The sequence below is a fragment of the Perissodus microlepis genome, chromosome 18, assembly GCF_051167445.1.
Source record: "Perissodus microlepis isolate ML-2025 ecotype Zambia chromosome 18, ASM5116744v1, whole genome shotgun sequence".
Classification (NCBI taxonomy): Eukaryota; Metazoa; Chordata; class Actinopteri; order Cichliformes; family Cichlidae; genus Perissodus; species Perissodus microlepis.
In genome coordinates, this window is record NC_140478.1 from 33,546,284 (window position 1) to 33,568,434 (window position 22,151).

The 22,151-nt window shown below is 41.7% G+C and overlaps 1 protein-coding gene across 2 annotated transcripts in view; it reads left to right on the top strand.

Annotated features, from left to right (window-relative positions):
* The first annotated feature begins 2,954 nt into the window (after positions 1-2,954).
* Positions 2,955-22,151, top strand: part of LOC146368673 (uncharacterized) — a 30,285-nt gene continuing 11,088 nt past the window's right edge. Inside the window, exons 1-2 of one of the 2 annotated variants that reach the window (XM_084912266.1) lie at positions 2,955-3,270; positions 15,674-16,042. In XM_084912266.1, the coding sequence (XP_084768392.1) occupies positions 3,099-3,270; positions 15,674-16,042 (541 nt within the window). In that variant the 5' untranslated portion in view covers positions 2,955-3,098. Of the gene's footprint in view, positions 3,271-15,673; positions 17,239-22,151 lie in introns of those variants that run through there. The other variant, XM_084912265.1, reaches the window with a different exon arrangement.

A 22,151-nucleotide genomic window follows, 5' to 3' on the forward strand; every position in this document is an offset into this window, starting at 1 on the left:
CTGCCAGGGTTAGGGCTGTTATGGTCAGATTAGTTGATGTAGAAGATGTTTCTGATCCATATTTTCTATTAGGAATATATTGAACTGCAGATTCTTTTGCTCTTTTCCACAATATAAACTGAGGAGCCTGAAGGTCAGAATGATGTCTGTACCAGTGAAGGCGTGGGTAACTTGCACTTGTCTCATAGCTACATGTGAGTGTGACAGATTCTCCTTCTGTTTCAGTGACTTCAGGTTGTTGAGGAGTGATTGAGTCTCCAGCTGTTAGTCCTGGAAAAAGAAAGAAGAAAAGTAGTGAAATGCAGTCTGTATATCTGCTTAATGCAGCAGCTTCAACTAAACTTTAATCCCTGTTCTTAAACTCACCTATAATGTGAGATAGAAGCAAAAAGAGGTGCAGCAACATGTCTTGGAGTTATTAGCTGTGAGCTGTGAGTGGTCTGATGTTCACAGCTGGAGTCAGACAGTTTTCTACAGTCAGGAGGAGGAGCTGCTTTTGTTCTCATGTGATGTGATGTTGCTCTTTAAAGTTTTCCTGCTTCAACTTTGTTCACACAGAGCATCTGGTTCTTCTCTCTGTGGTGTCTGAGCCAAAGAACATCCACTAAACACTCACATCTGGGCTCCACTTTGAAAATAAAATGTTAAATGTTATTAAATCTATAACCAATGAACATTTACAGCTTGTGTAATAATAAATGTAACACCGAGAAAACTGTTGGAGTCAGATTTGAAAGACCTGAAAACTAACACAGTGACACAGATGAAGGAGGTTTTGCTCCTTTTATTTGATACTGCAGCCAAAAAATAAGCTGCTGCAGTTTCTGCTCTTTTGTCTTTGATATTTTTGTATGAGTATGATGGATTTGTTTAGTTGTGTATTAAAACTTAAATGAAAGTCAGCACTGAAAGCTAAACAGTCAAAATAATGTCCTTTATTTTTATTCCACAGCCTGCATGGAGTTTAATTCATTCATGGATCTGTTTTCTCTTCTCACTGCAGCCTTGCTGCTCACAATCATTTATTCATTTTCTGCAACAAACCGAGACGTTAAAGGAACTAAAGGCAACACTCGTGTACTGCCGGAACCTCACCGCGTGACACAGGCGGAAGTAAATGAAGGAAAGGCGCTAATACTAGTGATGGTGAGATGAAGCCTCGTGATGAACTGAAGCTTTCCATCCAACTGGTCGACTCATGGTTCGAAGCATTGTGATGATTCATTTGCTCTACTGCGCCATCAAGTGGACGATTCAAGTGAAACAGGCTCTGTGATTATAATGATGTGACGTGTAAATCTCTAAACTGAATAAATAAATTGTTTTCATGATTATTTATCCCGAATATTGTCTCAGTATGTCTGATACAAAAGAGAAAGAGGAAACTATCAGGACAGAGTTTTGGTATGACTGTGTAACTGTTAGAGCTGGGTATCGGCACTGATTTCTAGAATCGATTCGATGGCGATTCACAAGGTCCCGAATCGATTCGATCCATGATTTGATTCGATCCGATCCGGGGAAATTTTGCCTCAGACAGTCAGAAATGTTATAATTCAGATCACGGATCAGTACATTTCCATATTTTTATATCTATAAAAAGAAAGATGACATTTGCGAGACTTTATCAAAGGTGTAAGCATCACAGCAGATGCCTTTGTACCAAAGTAGCTGAGGCTAAAACAGAAAAACGATTTTATAAAAATATTCTGCAGTAGATCAAAAATGAAAGAAAACCATTAATCAACATATGAATATTACCTGATGCTGCTGAAGTGAAGCAGAGAAAGGTTACAGAGGTTTAGAGACACAGCTGAGCGTTTTACAATTTTGCATAATTTTAAAAAAGTTTAAATTTGTTCAGTAGCCTACTGAACAGCAGAAATGAGGTTTTCTTTTCGGAAGTAAGTAAAAGGAAAAAAAACAGCGACCGACAGCGCTGTAAACAACGGTAGACTTGTGCGTAACAAGCAAGCGAATAATGCAGAAAACAGATTTTTAGACGGGACACTGTTCTTGAAGTACACAGAGAGAGAGAGCTGTGCATGAAGTGTGATTTTATCGTGGTGGAAGCAAAACAGCAAAGGTCAGAGGGAATTCATGGCTATGTTTATGTGAAGCGTAGTTTGGCTCTTCTTTTGCTGCTGGTTCAGTCAATATTGTTTGGAGAGGTAAAACCTACAGCTTCAGGATCAGCGCAAAAAGGGCGTAAACACAAAGCCCGCCGACGGATCAGAATCAGCCAGCTGTCGGCTTTCGGCCCTGACCGTGTCCGTGCCGTCGGGTGAGAAAGGCGACATCTCACTGATTCTGATGTGTCGGCGGGTCCGCGCTTTGTGTTTACGTCTTTGTGCATAATAGCCTACGTGTATCTGCTGTCATTTACTGGTTTAGCTGTTTGGTGGTTGTTGGAATTTAGTGAGGTTTAACCTGAGATTCTGGCGTTTGGGGCAAAAAAAATTTATATTAAAAATCGATTCAGGATTTTAATGAAACAATATCACATTATCCAAGCTAGAATCGATTTTAATCGATAATCAAAACCCGCCCCTAGTAACTGTGTAATCATGCTTATGTACATCTGGATAATGACACAAACTGTGTGGCGCTTCACTTTTTAATAAACTAAAAGACATAAGTCAGGTTATAGGATCTGTAGTGTTGTTTATTTATATTATGGTACTTATCATTTGTGATATTTATTACTGTGTGCATACTTTATTAGAAGAGAAAAAAAATCTCTTCCTTGCTGGTTCCATCGAAGAAGAAATGCTCAAGTAACTATGTAGCACGTACGTAATCCAATTCCACAACACAGTGTGATGGGGGAATCAGCTGTGTTTTGCTGCCCATTTTATTTTGAATCTGGCGCGAACCGGCGAGCCAATTCCTGAATCAGTCACGTGGTACTGACTGCCCACGAGGCCTCGAACGTCACTGCATACGTAATCAAAGCAAGCCTCGATACGCGCTTCACAAAAACTCCCCCGAGATTACTCGACGCACGCCTCGAAGCTTCGACACACAGGACACATCACTAGCTAATACCGTCCCACGTGTGTGACCGAACAGAGAGTGTGTGAGCTGTGGCAGTAACAATGCCTTCAGTTCAGCATCTGAGAGAGTTTATCAACGAGCGACTAACTGCTGCTGCTGAACAAATATTCTTGGAGTTTGAAAAAACGATCGTCCAGTACGAGGAAGAGATCGACCGTCAGCGCAGACTGCTGGATATCACCTGGAAACCCGAAATCAAGCTGCACAGGACAGGTGAGTGTCCCTCTGAGGGATCCTGATCACAGCTCTGCGGGACATTTATGATTGTGAGGACTTTTTGGAGACTTAAGTAAGCAAAATGTACTTATGTACCACTTTTCACAGATTATGCAGTTTAATGTACAGCTGGTAGATGTGACTGTTATATATCGGATCACGATATGAAAACAAATGTTGTTTCACCTTATACGCTATTGTTTGTTTCCTGTGTCACACAGTTTACTTTACTTTACGTCGTTTTGACGGTCACTGTAGTGCCTATATTAATTTCTTAAAATTCTCTCTTTCTCTTATATTTAAAATAACTACTCTTTGGACTTTTTACGCGTCGGTTTGTAGCGACAACAACAGTACAACCATCGTGTGTAGTGATGCGGGAATCATGAACGAATCGTTCAATACTCGAGAATCACTTTACTGACTCATGAATCATGATTCACATGCCCAACTGACTCATCCCTGTTGCTGTTAGCAGCAATGTATCTAGCTTATAATTAAAATTGTGGAGAAAAACAACATCCAGTATCTTAACAAAAGAATTTCTGCTCTGAACTGGAAGAAAAAACCCTGAGTAGAAGCTCACATCAAGACAATAGCTCCTCGGTTCACAGTAGCATCACTCTGCTAACATGCTAACAGCACATTTGAGCTACTCACCCCCCCTTCCTGTGCTGAATCGTAAGCAAATCACTCAGGACTCGCTCACCCCCTCCCTCCTGTGCTGAATCGTAAGCGTAAGCGAATCACTCAGGACTCGCTCTCCCCCTCCCTCCTGTGCTGAATCATAGAGCGAACGAATCACTCACTCACCCCTTGGTTGCAAATTTTGATAGGAAATTGCTTAATTTTTGAAATGTTTTTGCTCTTTTTTTCTCTATAAAATAGTTGTTTTCTTTTAGAATCATTCGTCTTAGCAGTAGGATTTACATGAAAAGAGAAACAAATTAAGTTTGATTGAAAATGTAAATTTTTTGCACTCTCTGGTCTACTGACTCAGTAAATCAAATGGCTCAAAAAACCCGATTCACTTTGGTGAGTGACTCATTAAAACTCGATTCAGTAAAAAGAATCAAATTTACCATCACTAATCGTGTGGCTCTGCCGTCCACTTGTTTGTTTTCTACATAAACCTTTCAAAATAAAGCTAAAAATCCTGTTGAGATTTTTCAAATAAACTGAAATGATGAAAAAACACATTATTCTCAAACATCAAAATTCAGAATATGCATTAAACAAATTACCTCAAATAAAAATATGAAGTAACTGTAAATGGTACTTGCAGTCACTGCGTGAATGAAGGGACAAAGAATCCCAGCATGACCAGTAAAGATGAGGCAGAACCAGGTAGCTCAAACAGAAGGACCAGTCTAAACAAATCCAGGACCTTATTCCTAAACGAGGGGCTGCCTCTGTAGCAGGGACATGGTTTGGTTATGAAACATCTGACATGGACCTGAAAACTGTACTAGGCAAGGCAAGTTTATTTATATAGCACAATTCAACAACAAGGTGATTCAAAGTGCTTTACAGAGACATTTACAAAACAAAGACAAATAAAAAGCATGATTTCAAATTCATTTAAAAAAAAAAACAGTAGATAAAATCAGAACAGTAGATAAAATCAGTAGTTAAAATGTAAGTTTTGAAATTTAAGCTTAACAGTGTGGATTTGGTGTTTTATTCAAATGCAGCTGAGAACAGGTGAGTCTTTAACCTGGATTTAAATAAACTGAGTGTTTCAGCTGATCTGAGGCTTTCTGGGAGTTTGTTCCAGATATATGGAGCATAAAAGCTGAATGCAGCTTCTCCGTGTCTGGTTCTGACTCTGGGATCTGGAAGGTTCATACTGGGTCAGGACGTCACTGATGTATTTTGGTCCTAAACCATTCAGAGCTTTATAGTCCAGCATCAGAACTTTAAAGTCTATCCTCTGACGGACAGGCAGCCAGTGTAAAGACCTCAGAGCTGGACTGATGTGGTCCACTTTTTTTGGTCTTAGTGAGGACTTGAGCAGCAGAGCTCTGAATGAGCTGTAGTTGTCTGACTGATTTTTTTAGGTAGACCTGTAAAGATGCTGTTACAGTAGTCAAGCCTACTAAAGATGAATGCATGGACTAGTTTTTCCAGGTCCTGTTGAGACATAAGATCTTTTATCCTTGAAATATTCTTGAGGTGATAGTAAGCTGACTTTGTTATTGTCTTAATGTGTTTTTCTAAGTTTAGGTCTGCATCCATCACTACACCCAAATTTCTCGCCTGGTTTGTGGTTTTTAGGTGTATAGATTGAAGTTCTCTGGTGACCTGTAATCGTTTTTCTTTGGCTCCAAAGACTATTACTTCAGTTTTGTTTTTGTTTAGTTGGAGAAAATTGTGGCACAACCAGTCATTAATTTCCTCAATGCATTTACCAAGAGCCTGTACAGGGCCTCGGTCTCCTGGTGACATTGTGATATATATTTGTGTGTCATCTGTATAGCTGTGATAGTTTATTTTGTTGTTCTTTATAATCTGTGCCAGTGGGATCATGTAAATGTTAAACAGAAGGGGTCCCAAGATGGACCCTTGGGGAACTCCACATGTGATACTTGTCTGCTCAGATGTGATACAAAGTATTTCCTGTTTTTCTAAGTATGTTTTGAACCAGTTTAGTACAGTTCCTGAGAGACCTGCCCAGTTCTCCAGTCGTTTGAGTAATATGTTGTGGTCAGCTGTATCAAATGCTGCACTGAGATCCAGTAAAACTAAGACTGACATTGTTCCACTGTCTGTATTCAGACATGTGTCATTAAACACTTTGTTCAGAGCGGTGTCAGTGCTGTGGTTCTGTCTAAAACCTGACTGAGAGAGAGAGAGAGAGAGAGAGATGAGATAAAACTTTATTAATCCCTCGGGTGGGTTCCTCTGGGAAATTCGGTTTCCAAAAGCACAGCACCGACAGAAGTTACAGTTACAGAATATTATATACACACACACACACACACACACACACACACACACACACACACACACACACATATATAAATACAGAGACATATATAAATAAAATATACGAAGGGGATAAATAGAATAAATAGGAATAAAAATAAAGATACAAGTGAATTGCACATTTCAAGTATGGAGTCTATTGCACCGTTGACTATTAACAAAAGTATTGCACAAAAAGGTATTGCACAGTGAGGTGAAGAGGCACTACAGCTTAGTTGTCCCCCCCTCCTTTGTCCTCCTGTTTCCCCTCCCTCTCCCCTCCAGAGAGGAGTTAAACAGTCTGATGGCGTGTGGGACAAAGGAGTTTTTAAGTCTGTTGGTTCTTGTCTTTGGGAGAAGCAACCTGTCACTGAACAGACTCTTCTGGTTGTTAATGGCCGTGTGCAGAGGATGCCCAGCATTGTTCCTAATGTCCAGCAGTTTCTTTAGTGTCCTTTTCTCTGCCACTGTCACCAGAGTGTCCAGCTTCATGCCGACCACAGAGCCCGCCTTCCTGATCAGTTTCTCCAGCCTGGATGAGTCCTTCTTTGCTGTGCTGCTCCCCCAGCACACCACAGCATAGAAAAGTACTCCAGCAACCACCGACTGGTAAAACATCCTCAGGAGCTTCCTGCAGATGTTAAAAGACCTCAGCCTCCTGAGGAAGTACAGTCGGCTTTGGGCTTTTTTATACAGGTGCTCTGTGTTGCATGACCAGTCCAGTTTATTGTCCACCCACAGCCCGAGGTACTTGTACTTGTTGACCACCTCCACCTCCTCCCCCCCATCTGAACCGGCAGTGGACCTTCTCTGGACCTCCCGAAGTCCACAACCAGTTCCTTAGTCTTTGAGGTGTTGAGCTGCAGGTGGTTTGTGTGACTCCATGCGACAAAGTTCCTCACCAGACTTCTGTACTCCTCTTCCTGATCATCCCAGATACACCCCATGATGGCTGTGTCATCTGCAAACTTCTGAATGTGGCATAATTCAGAGTTGTAGCAGAAGTCAGAGTGACTGAGAGACTGGAAGGCATCATAGCAGTTATTCTGTTTTCCGCCATTGTTTTGAATCAAAGGCAAGGTTGTTTCATTTCCACACAGTCCATTTACCTCCACGTTTACTTTTAAGCGATGAATTATTGTCTCCAGTACTGCCATCTTCTGCAGGAGGCTGTGGTAGTCATCTGTGGAGAGGGAAGGCATCATGTTGCTAGTTAGCCTAGCGGTTAGCACCTTTCCAGGCTATTGAGGCTGTTCTGTGCCCAGACGCTGTAATCAGGCTTCAGCTGTGTGTAGGCCACAGACACACGGAGCGTTGAGGATAAGGTAACTATAAAAATGTTGCTGTTTCTGTTAAGAACACTTTAGTCCGAATGATCTATAAGTGTCCAGAAGCTATCGCAGGTAAACTCATATGGAAAAAAGGGAAAAAATCAGCATGAAAATCAATAAAAATCAATAAAAGAAGCAAAGCATTTAAAGAGCAAAGAGAGGAAGCGTCCACACTCGCAAAAGGGGCAAATTTTGGTGCAAACTGGTCCAGACCACAGACTCAAACATGACAAACCTCTTCTACCACCTACGCAAGAGTCACGTGACAGAGTAAGGAGAGAGTTGATGGATGAGAAGCAAAGAAGAGGTGTTTTACATCGGGATATGTGATTTTGGTCATATCGTACATCCCTAGTTCAATGTCTCTTTGCACTCTGAAATGAAAGCAGAGTACAAATAAGCACTTGGAGCTACAAAGGAAATCATGGAATCAGTTTATAGACCAAAATGTATTCTAAGCTTTTGACTCATCAAAGTAGCCCCTTTGGCAGCTATAGCAGCTGAACACAGCCGTGGCATCCTTTCTATAATAGAAATCAAATATTCTCCCATATCTGCTGCAGAAGTTCCCATAAATGTGGACCTTGTAGTTGCTTTGATTTCACTCTTCTGTCCAGTTCGTCCCAAACCAGCTCAATGGGGTTTAAGTCTGGAGACTGTGCTGGACACTCCGTGTTTTCAAGCTCACCATCTTGTTCTTTTTTCCTGAGGTAGTTCTGGGACAGCTTGGACTTATGTTTTGTCTCATTATCTTGCTGACCAACTAGGTCCATACCAGAGGGTACTGCATGGTGCTGCAGAATGCTGTGGTAGTTGTTTTGGTTCAGGGAGCTTCTCACTCTGTACAAGTCACCGACCCTGGATCCAGCAAACAGCCCAAGACCATCACACTTCCTCCTCCATGTTTGACAGTTGATGCCACACACTGTGGACCCGTCCTTTCCTCTCATCAACAGCCCACAAAGATCCTGCATGATGAACAGAAAATTTCACATTTTGATTCTTCAGTCCATGATACTTTCTTCCAGTCTTCAATAGTCCAGTGTTGGTGTTTCATGGCCCAGGCAAGCCTCTTTGTCTTATTCTGGCGTCTTAGCGATGACTTTCTTGCTGCAGCTCATCCTGCAGCTTGAAGTCTTCTCTTCACAGATGAAACTGAGACTTGCTTACTACGACAACTATTAAGCTGTGCTTGAAGCTGCTGTCCTGTGAGCTGCTGATCACACAAGCTGTTTACTCTCAGAAACTTGTCCTCTGATGCAGTCGTGTCTTTGAGTCTGCAGACCTCTTCCTGTCAGAGTTTGTTTCTGAGCCTTTGATGGTGAAGGAAACTGTACTCACTGACACTTTGACTTTCATTGTTACAACCTCTCTTCCATTCTTAATTGCCTTTTTCTTGCCAACACTCTACTTTCTGCAGTACAATACTGATCAACTTGATCAACCTCCATTGCCGCAGAACAGCTTTAAATTGTTAACCAATTTTGTGTACATTATTTTTCAGTTTTGGTTACCTTACCTTTAAAAAAACCTCTAGCAGTTCACCACTTACCTTTGTACCACTTTGAGCTATTCTTTGGACTCGAACAACTTAAATTGCAATAAATAACTGAAATTATTGAAATAAGGGTGTTCTAAAACTTTTGACGAGTAATGTATTTGTTTCATCAGCTTACACTTTTAGGATTAACTTCCTGTTTGGTGTTTACACCACTCAAATACACCATGTGAACAGTTGTGATCATGTGGTTTCATAAATGAGGCTTTGGGTAAAAGGAAATATATCTGGTACAGTTAATCTTTAAAAAATCCAGTACAGCTCTAAAAGTGTCTTTTAAATAAAACGATAATAAAACTGCAATAATTTAATTATTTTAGAAATCAGAATCTTAGAACTTTAAAGAACATCATTCTTTTAATTACATGGCTGTGGTTGGGTGTGGTTTGTGGTTCAGCTACAGGAGAGGGGTGGAGCTATGGGTTCAAGGTGGTGTCAGAGGAGGCCGACCCACACACCGATCATGTCTCCCACATTTGAGTGAGTCTGCAGGACATGAAGACAGAACTTTGTGCAGTGTGTGCTTTCAGGAGCCTGTTCTTCTCTAGTAATGCAGCAGCTGAGTACGTCTTAGGTACTTGAAGTCAAAAAGCTCCCTCCTGAATCATCTAAGCACTTGGTGAATCACTGGTTTCCAACTAGGAACCTCCTTGTTATAAGACAACACTGCCACTACCATGCTGTCAGTTAGCACTGAATTCACTTTCACCAGTTACTGGAGTCAAGCTAAATATCTAAGTTAGAAGGTATGTAAATGCTATATAAAAGAGCGTCCGCTTGCGGCTCTGAAGCTTGAGTTCCTCTGTGTGAGTTCTTGGTTTAGTGATTCCTCAGCTCACTACAGTATATTTATTATCTACAGCTTTTCAACTGCAGCTTGTAGTTAAACCCTCCTCTGTCCTTATTGCTGGACTTCCTCTGTTCATGGGCTAACTTGTGGAGTAGGGTCTGTATTCTCTCTGTATTCATTTGTGGCCTTTTTTCCTTGTAGCTAATTTTTAATGAGAATATATTTATTTGTTAACTGTGAGGATTCATCCAACATTTCTGCATTTCTGTGGTATTTTCAACAGCTGATGTCAGTCATCATCAGCACTGACAAGAGGTGTAAACTTTCTGTGTATTTCTGACTGACATTCCTACTTTTAAGCCTTGTTTTAACAGTATGCACTGCTCGAAAAATTAAAGGAATGCTTTTTAACCAGAGTATAGCATCAGGTCAGTCAAACTACTGGCATATTGATCTGGTCAGTTAATTAGCAGAGTGGGTTAGGGACGGGAATCCAAGGACCTGGACTGCTGGGCACTGGCTATCCTCAAGAACTGGTTCCCAGTAGTCCCATTCAAATAATTAAATTCTTAGTCTGTCTGGTTATTGATCCCACTGTTCTTGCACTACAATCAGGTGATTTTAGTTTGCGTGTGAGAGGAGTAAAATAGCGGCACACTCTGCAACATGGATATGGACATTACATTTATTGTTATTGCACAAAAGGATGAGAACATGATGGTAAAGTAGAAACTGCATCCAGGACAAATCAGCTGCTAATATGGCTGTTCGATATAACGATATACAGGGTGTGCTATTTATATGGATACAGCATAATAAACTTATGGTGAAACCAAGCACACCATTGTTTTTCTTGTGACATTACCAATAAGTTTGATGTGTCAGGAGGCATCCTTGTCAGATGCCCGAACCACCTCAGCTGGCTCCTTTCGATGTGGAGCAGCAGCTGCTCTACTCTGAGCCCCTCCCAGATGGCCGAACTTCTCACCCTACGTCTAAGGGAGAGGCCAGCCACCCTTTGGAGGAAGCTCATTTCTGCCGCTTGTATCCGTGATCTTGTTCTTTCGGTCACTACCCACAGCTCGTGGCCATAGGTGAGGGTAGGGACGTAGATCGACCGGTAAATTGAGAGCTTCGCTTTTACACTCAGCTCCCTCTTCACCACAACGGACCGGTGCAGCGTCCGCATTACTGCAGCTGCAGCCCCAATCCGTCTGTCGATCTCCGGCTCCCTTCTCCCATCACTCGCGAACAAGACCCCGAGATACTTGAACTCCTCCACTTGGGGCAGGAACTCTCCCCGACCCGGAGTGGGCACTCCACCCTTTTCCGGCTGAGAACCATGGCCTCAGATTTGGAGGTGCTGATCCTCATTCCTGCTGCTTCACACTCGGCTGCGAACCGTTCCAGTGCGAGCTGGAGGCCCCCACCCGATGAAGCCAACAGAACCACATCATCCGCAAAAAGCAGAGATGAGATTCTGAGGCCACCAAAGTGAAAGCCCTCCGCCACTTGGCTGCGCCTAGAAATCCTGTCCATTAAAATTATGAACAGAACCGGTGACAAAGGGCAGCCCATCACCCACCGGGAACGAGTTCGACTTATTGCCGGCAATGCGAACTAAGCTCTTGCAATGGTTGTATAGGGATCGAATGGCCCGTAGCAATGGGCCAGACACCCCATACTCCCACAACACCTCCCACAGGACACCCTGAGGGACACGGTCGAATGCCTTCTCCAAGTCCACAAAACACATGTAGACTGGTTGGGCAAACTCGCATGCACCCTCAAGTATCCTTGAGAGGATAAAGAGCTGGTCCAGTGTTCCGCGACCAGGACGAAAACCGCATTGTTCCTCCTGTATCCGAGGTTCGACTAGCGGATGAACTCTCGTTTCCAGCACCCTGGCATAGACTTTCCCAGGGAGGCTGAGGAGTGATCCCCCTGTAGTTGGAACACACCCTCCGGTCTCCCCTCTTAAAGATGGGGACCACCACCCCGGTCTGCCAGTCCAGGGGTACTGGTCTCCACGCAACATTGCAGAGGCGTGTCAACCAGGACAGCCCTACAACGTCCAGAGCCTTCAGGAACTCGGGGCGGACCTCATCAACACCAGGGGCTCTGCCACCAAGGAGTTGTTTAACTGCCTCAGTGACCTCGCCCCCGGAAATTGGCGGGTCATTCCCCTCATCCCCAGACTCTGCTTCATCCTCGGAAGACGTGTCAGTGGGATTAAGGAGGTCCTCGAAGTATTCCTTCCACCGCTTGACAATTTTCTCAGTCGACATCAGCAGCGCTCGGCCAGCACTATACACAGTGCAGGTAGAGCACTGCTTTCCCCTCCTGAGACGCCTGACGTTTTGCCAGAATCTCTTCGAGGCAGTCCGAAAGTCTTTTTCCATGGCCTCTCCGAACTCCTCCCACACCCGAGTTTTTGCTTCAGCCACTGCCCGAGCCGCATTCCGCTTGGCCTGTCGATACCTGTCGGCTGCCTCCGGAGTCCCACAGGCTAACCAAGCCCAATAGGACTCCTTCTTCAGCCTGGTGGCTCCCTTCACCTCTGGTGTCCACCATTTGGTTCGGGGATTTACCGCCACGGCGAGCACCAACCACCTTGCGGCCACAGCTCAATGCAGCAGCTTCGGCAATGGAGACGCTGAACATGGTCCATTTGGACTCAATGTCCCCAGTGTCCCTCGGAATGCTGTTGAAGCTCTGCCGGACGTGTGCGTTGAAGATCTCGCGGACTGGGGCCTCTGCTAGACGTTCCCAGCACACCCTCACTACACGTATAGGTGCACCGGGTCTGTCCAGCGTCCTCCCCCGTCACCTGATCCAACTCACCACCAGGTGGTGATCAGTTGACAGCTCAGTCCCTCTCTTTACTAGAGTGTCCAGAACATATGGTCGCAGGTCTGGTGATACGATTACAAAATCGATCATCGACCTACGGCCTAGAGCGTCCTGGTGCCACGTGCACTTATGGACACTCTTATGTTCGAACAAGGTGTTCGTTATGGCCAAACTGTGATTTGCACAGAAGTCCAATAACAAAACACCACTCGGGTTCAGATCAGGGAGGCCGTTCCTCCCAATCACGCCCCTCCAGGTCTTGCTGTCGTTACCCACGTGAGCATTGAAGTCTCCCAGCAGGACAACAGAGTCTCCAGTCTCCAACAACGACGGTAAAACCATCTCGTGTCTGCTTATTTTCCACATACACCTTTCACAATAAAGTTCAAGATCCTGTTGAGACTTTTCAAATAAACTAAATCACATGAAAGAGTATTTTCGGATGAGAAGCAAAAAAGAGCCGTCTGGTGCTAAAAAATAAACCTTAGACTGAAACGTTAGAAAAGGCTTTTCCCCGCAGCACGCCGTGTAATATATATATATATACTAACAAAGAAAACAGCGGCCGTTACAACTTATGTCTAAAAAATTTATCATTTCATGCATAGGTTAAAACACTGGACTCCAGGTACACGACGCCCAGCTGGAAACACTTCACGCAAGTCGAGCTGTCCAAGATTCACAGAATTTACAGAGAATGTTAAATTTTTGTGATTTATATCGTTATCGGGATATGAGATTTTGGTCATATCGCACAGCCCTAGCTGCTAACACAACTATGGCTCTGTGCATACTGCATGCTAACGCTAAGCTAGCCAAGAGCCCAGAGTGACGCTGCAGTTGAGAGCTGACCCCATTAACATTAAAATTTTGTAACGACTAGTACAACAAGTTACTTTCTTTTCAGAGCAAATACTGCATTAATTTTAAGTGCTCTATGTAATATGTGTAACAATGTTTTTTCGTTGTTGTTTTTGTTGTTGTGGGTTTTTTGTTTGTTTGTTTTTTGCAATAACCACCTCAGCACTGATCACAGCAGAGAGGAAATGCCTCTAACATGCACAAATTAATTTGCATAAATGTAATGTCTTTGATATGCTGCTTAATGGTAGCGGTGACTTTCAAAGCAGAGGCAATAAGGATCGAAGACAGAATAGATACAAAATTGAAACATTAAGCGTTATCAATAATCAGTTGGAATCACTTAATTCTTCTCAATTTCCATCCATATCTGGGACATTATGTTTCATTCCATCTGGTACTACGAGGTTACAACTCTGTCCAGGAGCTCAGTGATGGGCAGATCAAGATCTAGGAGGGGATCCCCCAGGACACCTCTGTCATTTCATGACCACACGGGTGTCCAACTCCAGTTCTTGAGAGCCACTGTCCTGCAGCTTTTAGATGCATCCGTACCTAGGGATGGGTAGCGTTTAGGTTTTATCCGATACCAGTACCAAACCGGTACTTTTGAAACGGTGCCTGTGCTGAAACCGGTGCTTAAAGAATGGAGAACACAAAATTGTCCAAAAACCTCATGTTCAGCTGTTGTTGTTTTTTTTGTTTTGTTTTGGGTTTTTTTGTGAAAAGACAACAATGTTAGCCTTTTCTGCAGATACAAGGGATATATGGTATCACTCTTGGCTGGAAGCAGTGCTTAATCAATGGAAAAAAAACAAAACAAACTTTGTCCAAAAACCTCTGTTTAACTGTTCTACACTTTTTCTTTGGTCATTTTAGCCTTTTTGGCCAGGGTGAAGGGAGTATCTGCCATCAAACAAGAAGACAGCTGCATGTAACTACGACGGTGTTTGCTAGTTCACCTTACATGCGTTAATGTAATAACGTGGTTAGCGTACTCAACGTAAACTACACACGAACAACATTAAGCTACTCACGCAGAGAAGAACGGCTGCTCCTGCCATCATCATCCTCATCATTTCTGCTACATTGGCAGGGCTAGGGCCCACGACTCTCCTCTTCGGGTTCTTGGGGGATGTTGCTAACTCTGGGTCTGATAACAGGCAACCCACCCAAAGTAGATGTGCTCGGTGTGAGGTCTCGCAGCAAGCTATCAAATACGGCGCATTTCTCGGCTTTTAACAAAATGATATACGTCGCCATGTTCGAGGAGTTACCTCCTTTTCACAGTATCACCTTAAAGCACTTGTTGCAGGCTGCTGAGTTTGCATCTTTTGCTGTGAAGTACAGCCAGACTTTGATCGCTTCGCCTTAGGCATTTTTAATCTGTTGCTCTGCTCAAAAAGAACGTACGTACCTGGGCCCGCCTACTACGCTTGCAAAGGTAAAATGATCGGCTAGAATTCAAAGTGTATGACATTTCAGGAAAAAAAGCACCGAAATGTGCGCTGCTTTTCGGTCTTGTTACTGTTTGTCAGAACCGGTGCCATACCGGTACCCATTCCTATCCCTACCCCAGCACTGCTTAATCAAATGGTTGGAATACCTCTTCAGTACGCCTTCAAGTTTGGCAAAGGCCTGGTAACAAGCCATTCATTAGATTCAGTTGTCTGAACAAGGATGCATCTAAAAGCTGCAGGACAGTAGCTCTCAAGGACTGGAGTTGTACACCCCTGCCCTACTAGTACATAGGGCCCTTAGTACTTAGGGCCAAACTACTGAGTACCATTTTGAGTTGCATTAAAATTTTTAGGGAGTCCTTGAATTCAGCCTAATGGCATCCTTTCATTCCCAACACATACCCAGTCCATGGCACTATAGATATCAAGCTTAATTTAATTTTCCATTGTGATCTGATACATGTTCAAAGTCTACCTTTATTTTTTTGTACAGTATATTTGCTCAGTGTGATTTTTATTTTTTCATTTTTTTCTATTTTCACATCACCTTTCTTTTAATTGTCTCCTTTTTCCCCTCCAGACGTCCCACAGCAGCATTTCTGTAAGGAGGAGGAAGTTATCGTTGACCAGCAGCTCTGGAACCAGGAGAGGAGCTCCAATCTGGACCAGGAGGAATCAGAAGCTCCACAGATTAAAGAGGAACAGGAGCAACTCTGTAGCAGTCAGGAGGGAGAGCAGCTGGTACTGAAGGAGGAGATTCATACCATTATGGTGACTGCTGCTGAGGAAAGAGACCACAGTGAACCAGAACCAAAAATTGACCAACTCAACTGTTTCACCTCTGCTGTAGCTGTGAGACAATATCAGGGAGGAAGGAAGAAAGATTCACAATCACCAAGAAATAAAAAAAAGGGTCACAATAATGTAGAACACCAACCTACGCCAGACAGTGAGTGCAAGTCTGACAAAAGTAAAAAGTCTTTTAAATGTGATTTTTGTGGAAAAGCCTTTAAGCAGAATTATGAAATGACAAGGCATTATAGAATCCATACAGGGGAGAAGCCGTTTTCCTGTAAAACATGTGGGAAAATGTTTGCACGTAGTGGTTCTGTAGGGAAGCACATGAGAATCCACACAGGTGAGAAACCATATTCTTGCAAAGTGTGTGGGAAAAGTTTTAGACAGAGAAACAGTGTGAATATCCACATGACCACGCACACAGGTGAGAAGCGGTATCACTGTGAAGTATGTGGGAAAATGTTTGCATATAGTAGTTGCTTACTGAGGCACAAAAAAGTTCACACAAGTGAGAAACCTTACTGTAAAACATGTGGGAAAACATTTCAACTTAGAAGTTTGTTATTGATGCACATAAAACGTCACACAGGTGAGAAACCATATCATTGTAAAACATGTGGGAAAATGTTCACCCGTAAAAGTCATTTAACAGAGCACAAAAGAATACACACAGGTGAGAAACCATATCATTGCAAAACTTGTGGGAAGGCATTCAGATATCGTGCTCATTTTTTGTGCCACATGAAAATACACATGTAGAAGCGTACTCTTAACAAGATTAACAGTTTATCAAGCTGTGTAGAGCGCAAAGTTAAACGTAAGTCAGCATGGTAACTAATGGTCAACACAGAATGATAGCGAGGAGATTATGGTTAGAGTTTCAGTTTAAAAGCAGGTGGAAGTGGCACGTTTTTACAAATTATTCTATTTATAACATGGTTTAAGTACGTTATCAGTAATTAGTAACCTAAGTAATTACTATTTCTATCGTTACAACGCTGTTACTGTTACTATGAAGAAAATGCGGTGTAGACATGTTACGGTTTCTCAACACACAGATGGTTGAAGCTGTGTTCATCTTGCCGGGAGCTAGTGGGGCTAAACTGTTGCTCAAGTCCTGCTGTTTGGCTGAGGAAGAATAAAGTAGTCATGATACCCAATAACACGACCCATTTAAGATAACATGGTGTCACAAATAATTTGTGTGGCATCTTATTTCATACAGAACCTGAGTGTTCTCTAAGTACTTTGAATTGTTTTTTTGTTTTTTTTAAATAAAGTCTGTCATTTTTAGGTAAATAGTTGCATGAAACATTTTTATTTGCAAAACTCCTGCGTAGGTTTTTAAAATGCACAATTTCTATTTGCATTTCATGTTATGAAAATGATTTGTTAAATGTTTGTTTTTGTTGTTGTTACAGTAAAAATACATATATATGATTTCATGTTTGTTTTTTTTAATTTTTTTTAGATCAGTTGTATTAATTAAAACATAACTATAACCTCAGATGTGAGGTTTTGATACCAAACAAGGTAAGATGAATAGTTTCTAAAGGTGAAATGTAGAGGTCAAACCAACCCTGGACCTGAGAGGGTTAAACTTTTTTCTAAAGTAACACAATAGTTACTTTTCCTTGTATTTAGTTACTTTTATAATGTTGCAACTCTGTGCGATCCTGGCTCAAGAGTTGGGAGTTCGCCTTGTAATCGGAAGGTTGCCGGTTCGAGCCCCAGCTTGGACAGTCTTGGTTGTGTCCTTAGGGAAGACGCTAAACCCGTTGCCTACTGGTGGTGGTCAGAGGGCCTGGTGGCGCCAGTGTCCGGCAGCCTCGCCTCTGTCAGTGCGCCCCAGGGCAGCTGTGGCTACAACGTAGCTTGCCCTCACCAGTGTGTGATATTATTATATTTATATATATTATTATATTTGTTGAAGGACATGTCCTGGTCAAAAATGAGTCCAACGTTCTTCACAGCATTACTGGAGGCCAAGGTAATGCCATCCAGAGTAAGAATCTGGTTAGATACCATATTTCTAAGATTTTCAGGGCCGAGTACAATAACCTCAGTTTGATCTGAATTAAGAAGCAGAAAGTTAGCGGCCATCCAGGTCTTTATGTCTTTAAGACATTCCTGCAGTTTAACTCATTGGTGTGTGTTATCTGGCTTCATGGACAGATAGAGCTGCGTGTCATCTGCATAGCAGTGAACATGTATGCTATGTCTTCTAATGATGCTGCCTAAGGGAAGCATGTATAATGTAAACAGAATTGGTCCTAGCACCGAACCCTGTGGAACTCCATAATTAACCTCAGTGTGTGAAGAGGACTCTCCGTTTACATGTACAAAATGGAGTCTATTAGATAGATATGATACAAACCACTGCAGCACAGTACCTGTAATACCTACAGCATGTTCTAATCGCTCTAATAGGATATCATGGTCAACAGTATCGAACGCTGCACTGAGGTCTAGCAGGACAAGCACAGAGATGAGTCCACTGTCAGAGGCCATAAGAAGATCATTTGTAACCTTCACTAAAGCTGTTTCTGTGCTGTGATGAGCTCTGAAACCTGACTGAAACTCTTCAAATAAACCATTCCTCTGCAGATGATCTGTTAGCTGTTTGACAACTACTCTTTCAAGGATTTTTGATATGAAAGGAAGGTTGGAGATTGGCCTATAATTAGCTAAGACTGCTGGGTCTAGAGATGGCTTTTTGAGTAAAGGTGTAACTACAGCCAGCTTGAAGGCCTGTGGTACATAGCCGATTATTAGAGATAGGTTGATCATATTTAAGATTGAAGCATTAATTAATGGCAGGACTTCTTTGAGCAGTTTTGTAGGAATGGGGTCTAAAAGACACGATAGTTTGGAGGAAGTAATTATTGAAGTTAACTCAGAAAGATCAATTGGAGAAAAAGAGTCTAACTTAACATCAATGGTACTAAGAGTAGCTGTAGATAATATTACATCTGTGGGATGATTATTGGTAATTTTTTCTCTAATGACAAAAATTGTATTTGTGAAGAAGTTCATGAAGTCATTACTAGTTAACGCTAAAGGGATGGTTGGCTCAAAAGAGCTCTGACTTTCTGTCAGCCTGGCTACAGAGCTGAAGAGAAACCTGGGGTTGTTCTTATTTTCTTCAATCAGTGACGATTGAAGAAACTATTTCTCCAGGCTAAATGATGATCCTCTAAATTTGTGACATGCCCTTTCGACTCAAGCGAGTTATCTGCTTTAGGCTACATGTTTGAGAATTATACCACGGAGTCAGGTACTTCTGATTTGAGACCTTAGTTTTCACAGGAGCTACAGTATCCAGAGTCGTACGTAGTGAGGAGGTGAAATTATTAACAAGATAATCGACCTCTGTTGGGGTAGCGTTCAGATAGCTGCTCTGCTCTATGTTGGTTGTGGTGACAGATTTCTTTTCTCATATATTAATCACATATTTAATTATATCACATTAGTCATAGTAATATCACTTTCTCACTTTACCATAGTAAGAGCACTCCTGCCACTACTTTACATGCATGTGGAAGGTTAACACAGTGAGGCTGTTGTAATGGGAGACATTAAACAGATAGTGAGACTCCTTCTGCTTATCAGGGATGTAAATCCTTAGGTGATGGCTAAGCAGAAAACAAGGTCATAATTCTCTCTGTGCGGGAGGAGATATAGCCCCCCTGTGAGAGGGGCCAACATGTAAGAGTTTGAGGAATGTTCTTTGTCTGTGTGTCTGTATATAAGACGTGAGGGCGGTGGCCACAATTCAGAGATGGTCCTGGTGTTTCACTGGGATGCTCTCTCCACATTGCAATGTGTTTATTAAACCCACTTCAAATCAAGCTCACTGGGTGTGTTGCAGGTTATTGTGAAAATTTCCATAACATGGTACAGGGCATTGAAGATGATAACAGTGGGTGGATTATGTTCCTAAACTTAGTTACAGCGCTTTCAGAAAGACATCTACTGTGATAAAGTCTACTCTCCACTGCTGTGTAATCAATTATTGTAAATGTTATCAGGAAATTATCAGACAGGAGAGGGTTTTCCGGAAACACTGTTAAATGTTCAGTTTCTATGCCATATGTTAAAACAAGATCTAGAGTGTGATTAAAGTGGTGGGTGGGTTCTTTTACATTTTGAGAGAAGCCAATTGAGTCTAATAACAGATTAAATGCCATGTTGAGGCTGTCATTTTTAGCATCTACACGGATGTTAAAATCACCCACAATAATTATTTTATCTGAGCTGAGCACTAAATCAGATCAAAACGTCTGAGAAATCAGAGAGAAACTCTGTGTAAGCTGCCCAACAAACACACTAAAGGGGAAGTTGGAACGTTGCGTTTCAGACACTTCGATAAGTCTTCACATATCTCACGCCAAAACTTCTGAACTGGTGGACAGAACCAAAGAGCGTGGATATAATTGTCCGGTGAATTGGTTTGGCAGTGTGAGCAGTTGTTGGTAGATGTAAAGCCCATCTTGAACATCCGGTGACCTGTATAGTGCACTCTATGTAGTATTTTGTATTGAATTAATTGAAGACTGGGATTTCTAATTAGATAAAAGGTTTTTAAGCAAATCTGAGACCAGAAGTTTTGGTCTAAGTTAACTGATAAATCCGCTTCCCATTTTGCAATAGGAAGTGATATTGATTCATCTGTTTTAGAAAGCATTCTGTAAATTTTGGAAAGTAATTTTGGGGTTTTAAGAGTAAGAAATTGTACCACACTTGGTGGTGTTTGTAGTTCAACTTGACCCGGTTTAAATTTCTTTTTTACTATGGATTTAATTTGTTGATATTCTAAAAAATCTTTTCTTGTTGATCCCATATTGTGTTACTAGTCTGTCAAATGGAATAAATTATGTTCCTTCTAATATATGTGCTAAGTACTTCATTCCTTTACCACTCCAATCTGGAAAGTTTATTATAGTATTGTTTTGTAATATGTCAGGGTTGTTCCAGATAGGTGTACGTTTGCATTAATGAAGACTCCGTCAATTTTAGAAACTCCCACCATGCTGTCAGAGAAGAGCTGATGTTGACGCTTTTGAAGCATTCATGTTGTTGGATGTTTGAGCTGATAAATGGTAGATCTGAAATCTCTAGATTATTGCAAAGTCCTTGTTCTACATCTAGCCAAGGTTCGTCTAAGAAGGTATGTTTTAGCCATCCTGAGATAAATTGAAGCCTGTCGGCTAAGAAGTAGTGCTGAAAGTTAGGTAGTTCTAATCCTCCTTTATCCTTGGTCTTTTGTGGTGTTTTTAAGCTTATACATGGGGGTTTATTTTTCCAAAGGAATTTGGACATACATGAATCTAGAGATCTGAACCAATCTTGTGGTGGTTTAGTTGGGATCACTGAGAATAAATAATTTATTTTTGGTAAGATCATCATTTTTATAGCGGCAACCCTTCCCATGAGTGATATAGGTAAACATTTCCATCTAGCCAGCTCGCCTTCTACTTTTTTTAAAAGTGGGATATGGTTTAACTTGGCAAAATCTGCAAGCGTAGGAGAAACATTGCAGATTGCAGAGGGGTAGAAGAAGAAGAGTTATGGAAGGAGCAATTAATTGGAAGGACTATAATTGAATAATCTGAGACTCTTGCAAAAGAGTTTATCAATTCAATCACCCCAGAGATATTGGTTTGTGAGTTTTGGAGAAAAAGTAACACATCATCCGCATAAAGGCTGATTTTATGTTCCACGTTCTTGCATTTTGTGCCCTTAATTACTGAATTCTGTCTAATTGCTGCTGCTAGTGGTTCAATAAAAATTGCAAACAGTGAAGGGGAGAGTGGGCATACCTGCCTGGTGCCCCTCAGGAGACAGAAGCTGGAGGATGTTTGATCTCTTGTTTTGACACAAGCTGTTGGGGAATTGTATAATATTTTTAACCAGTTAATGAAAGAGGTTCCAAAACCAAATTTGTGAAAAGTTGCAAATAGAAATTTCCAGTTAACTCTGTCAAATGCTTTTTCTACATCTAAAGAAAATTTTGTAGTTTCAATGTTTTTACTGCATGAGTAGTCTATGAAATCAAGTAATCTACGTGTATTTGTTGATGAGTGCCTACCTTTTATGAAACCAGTTTGATCTTTGTACTAAGAATGTCGGGTTTTTTTTTTATAAATTAATGATTTCTTTTAATTCTAGTTTTGTTTTGCGTATTTTGTTCAATGTTTCCTGATCTTGGTGGGACACGTAGGCTTCTTCTAGGGATTTGATAGTTTTTTTTTCTAATT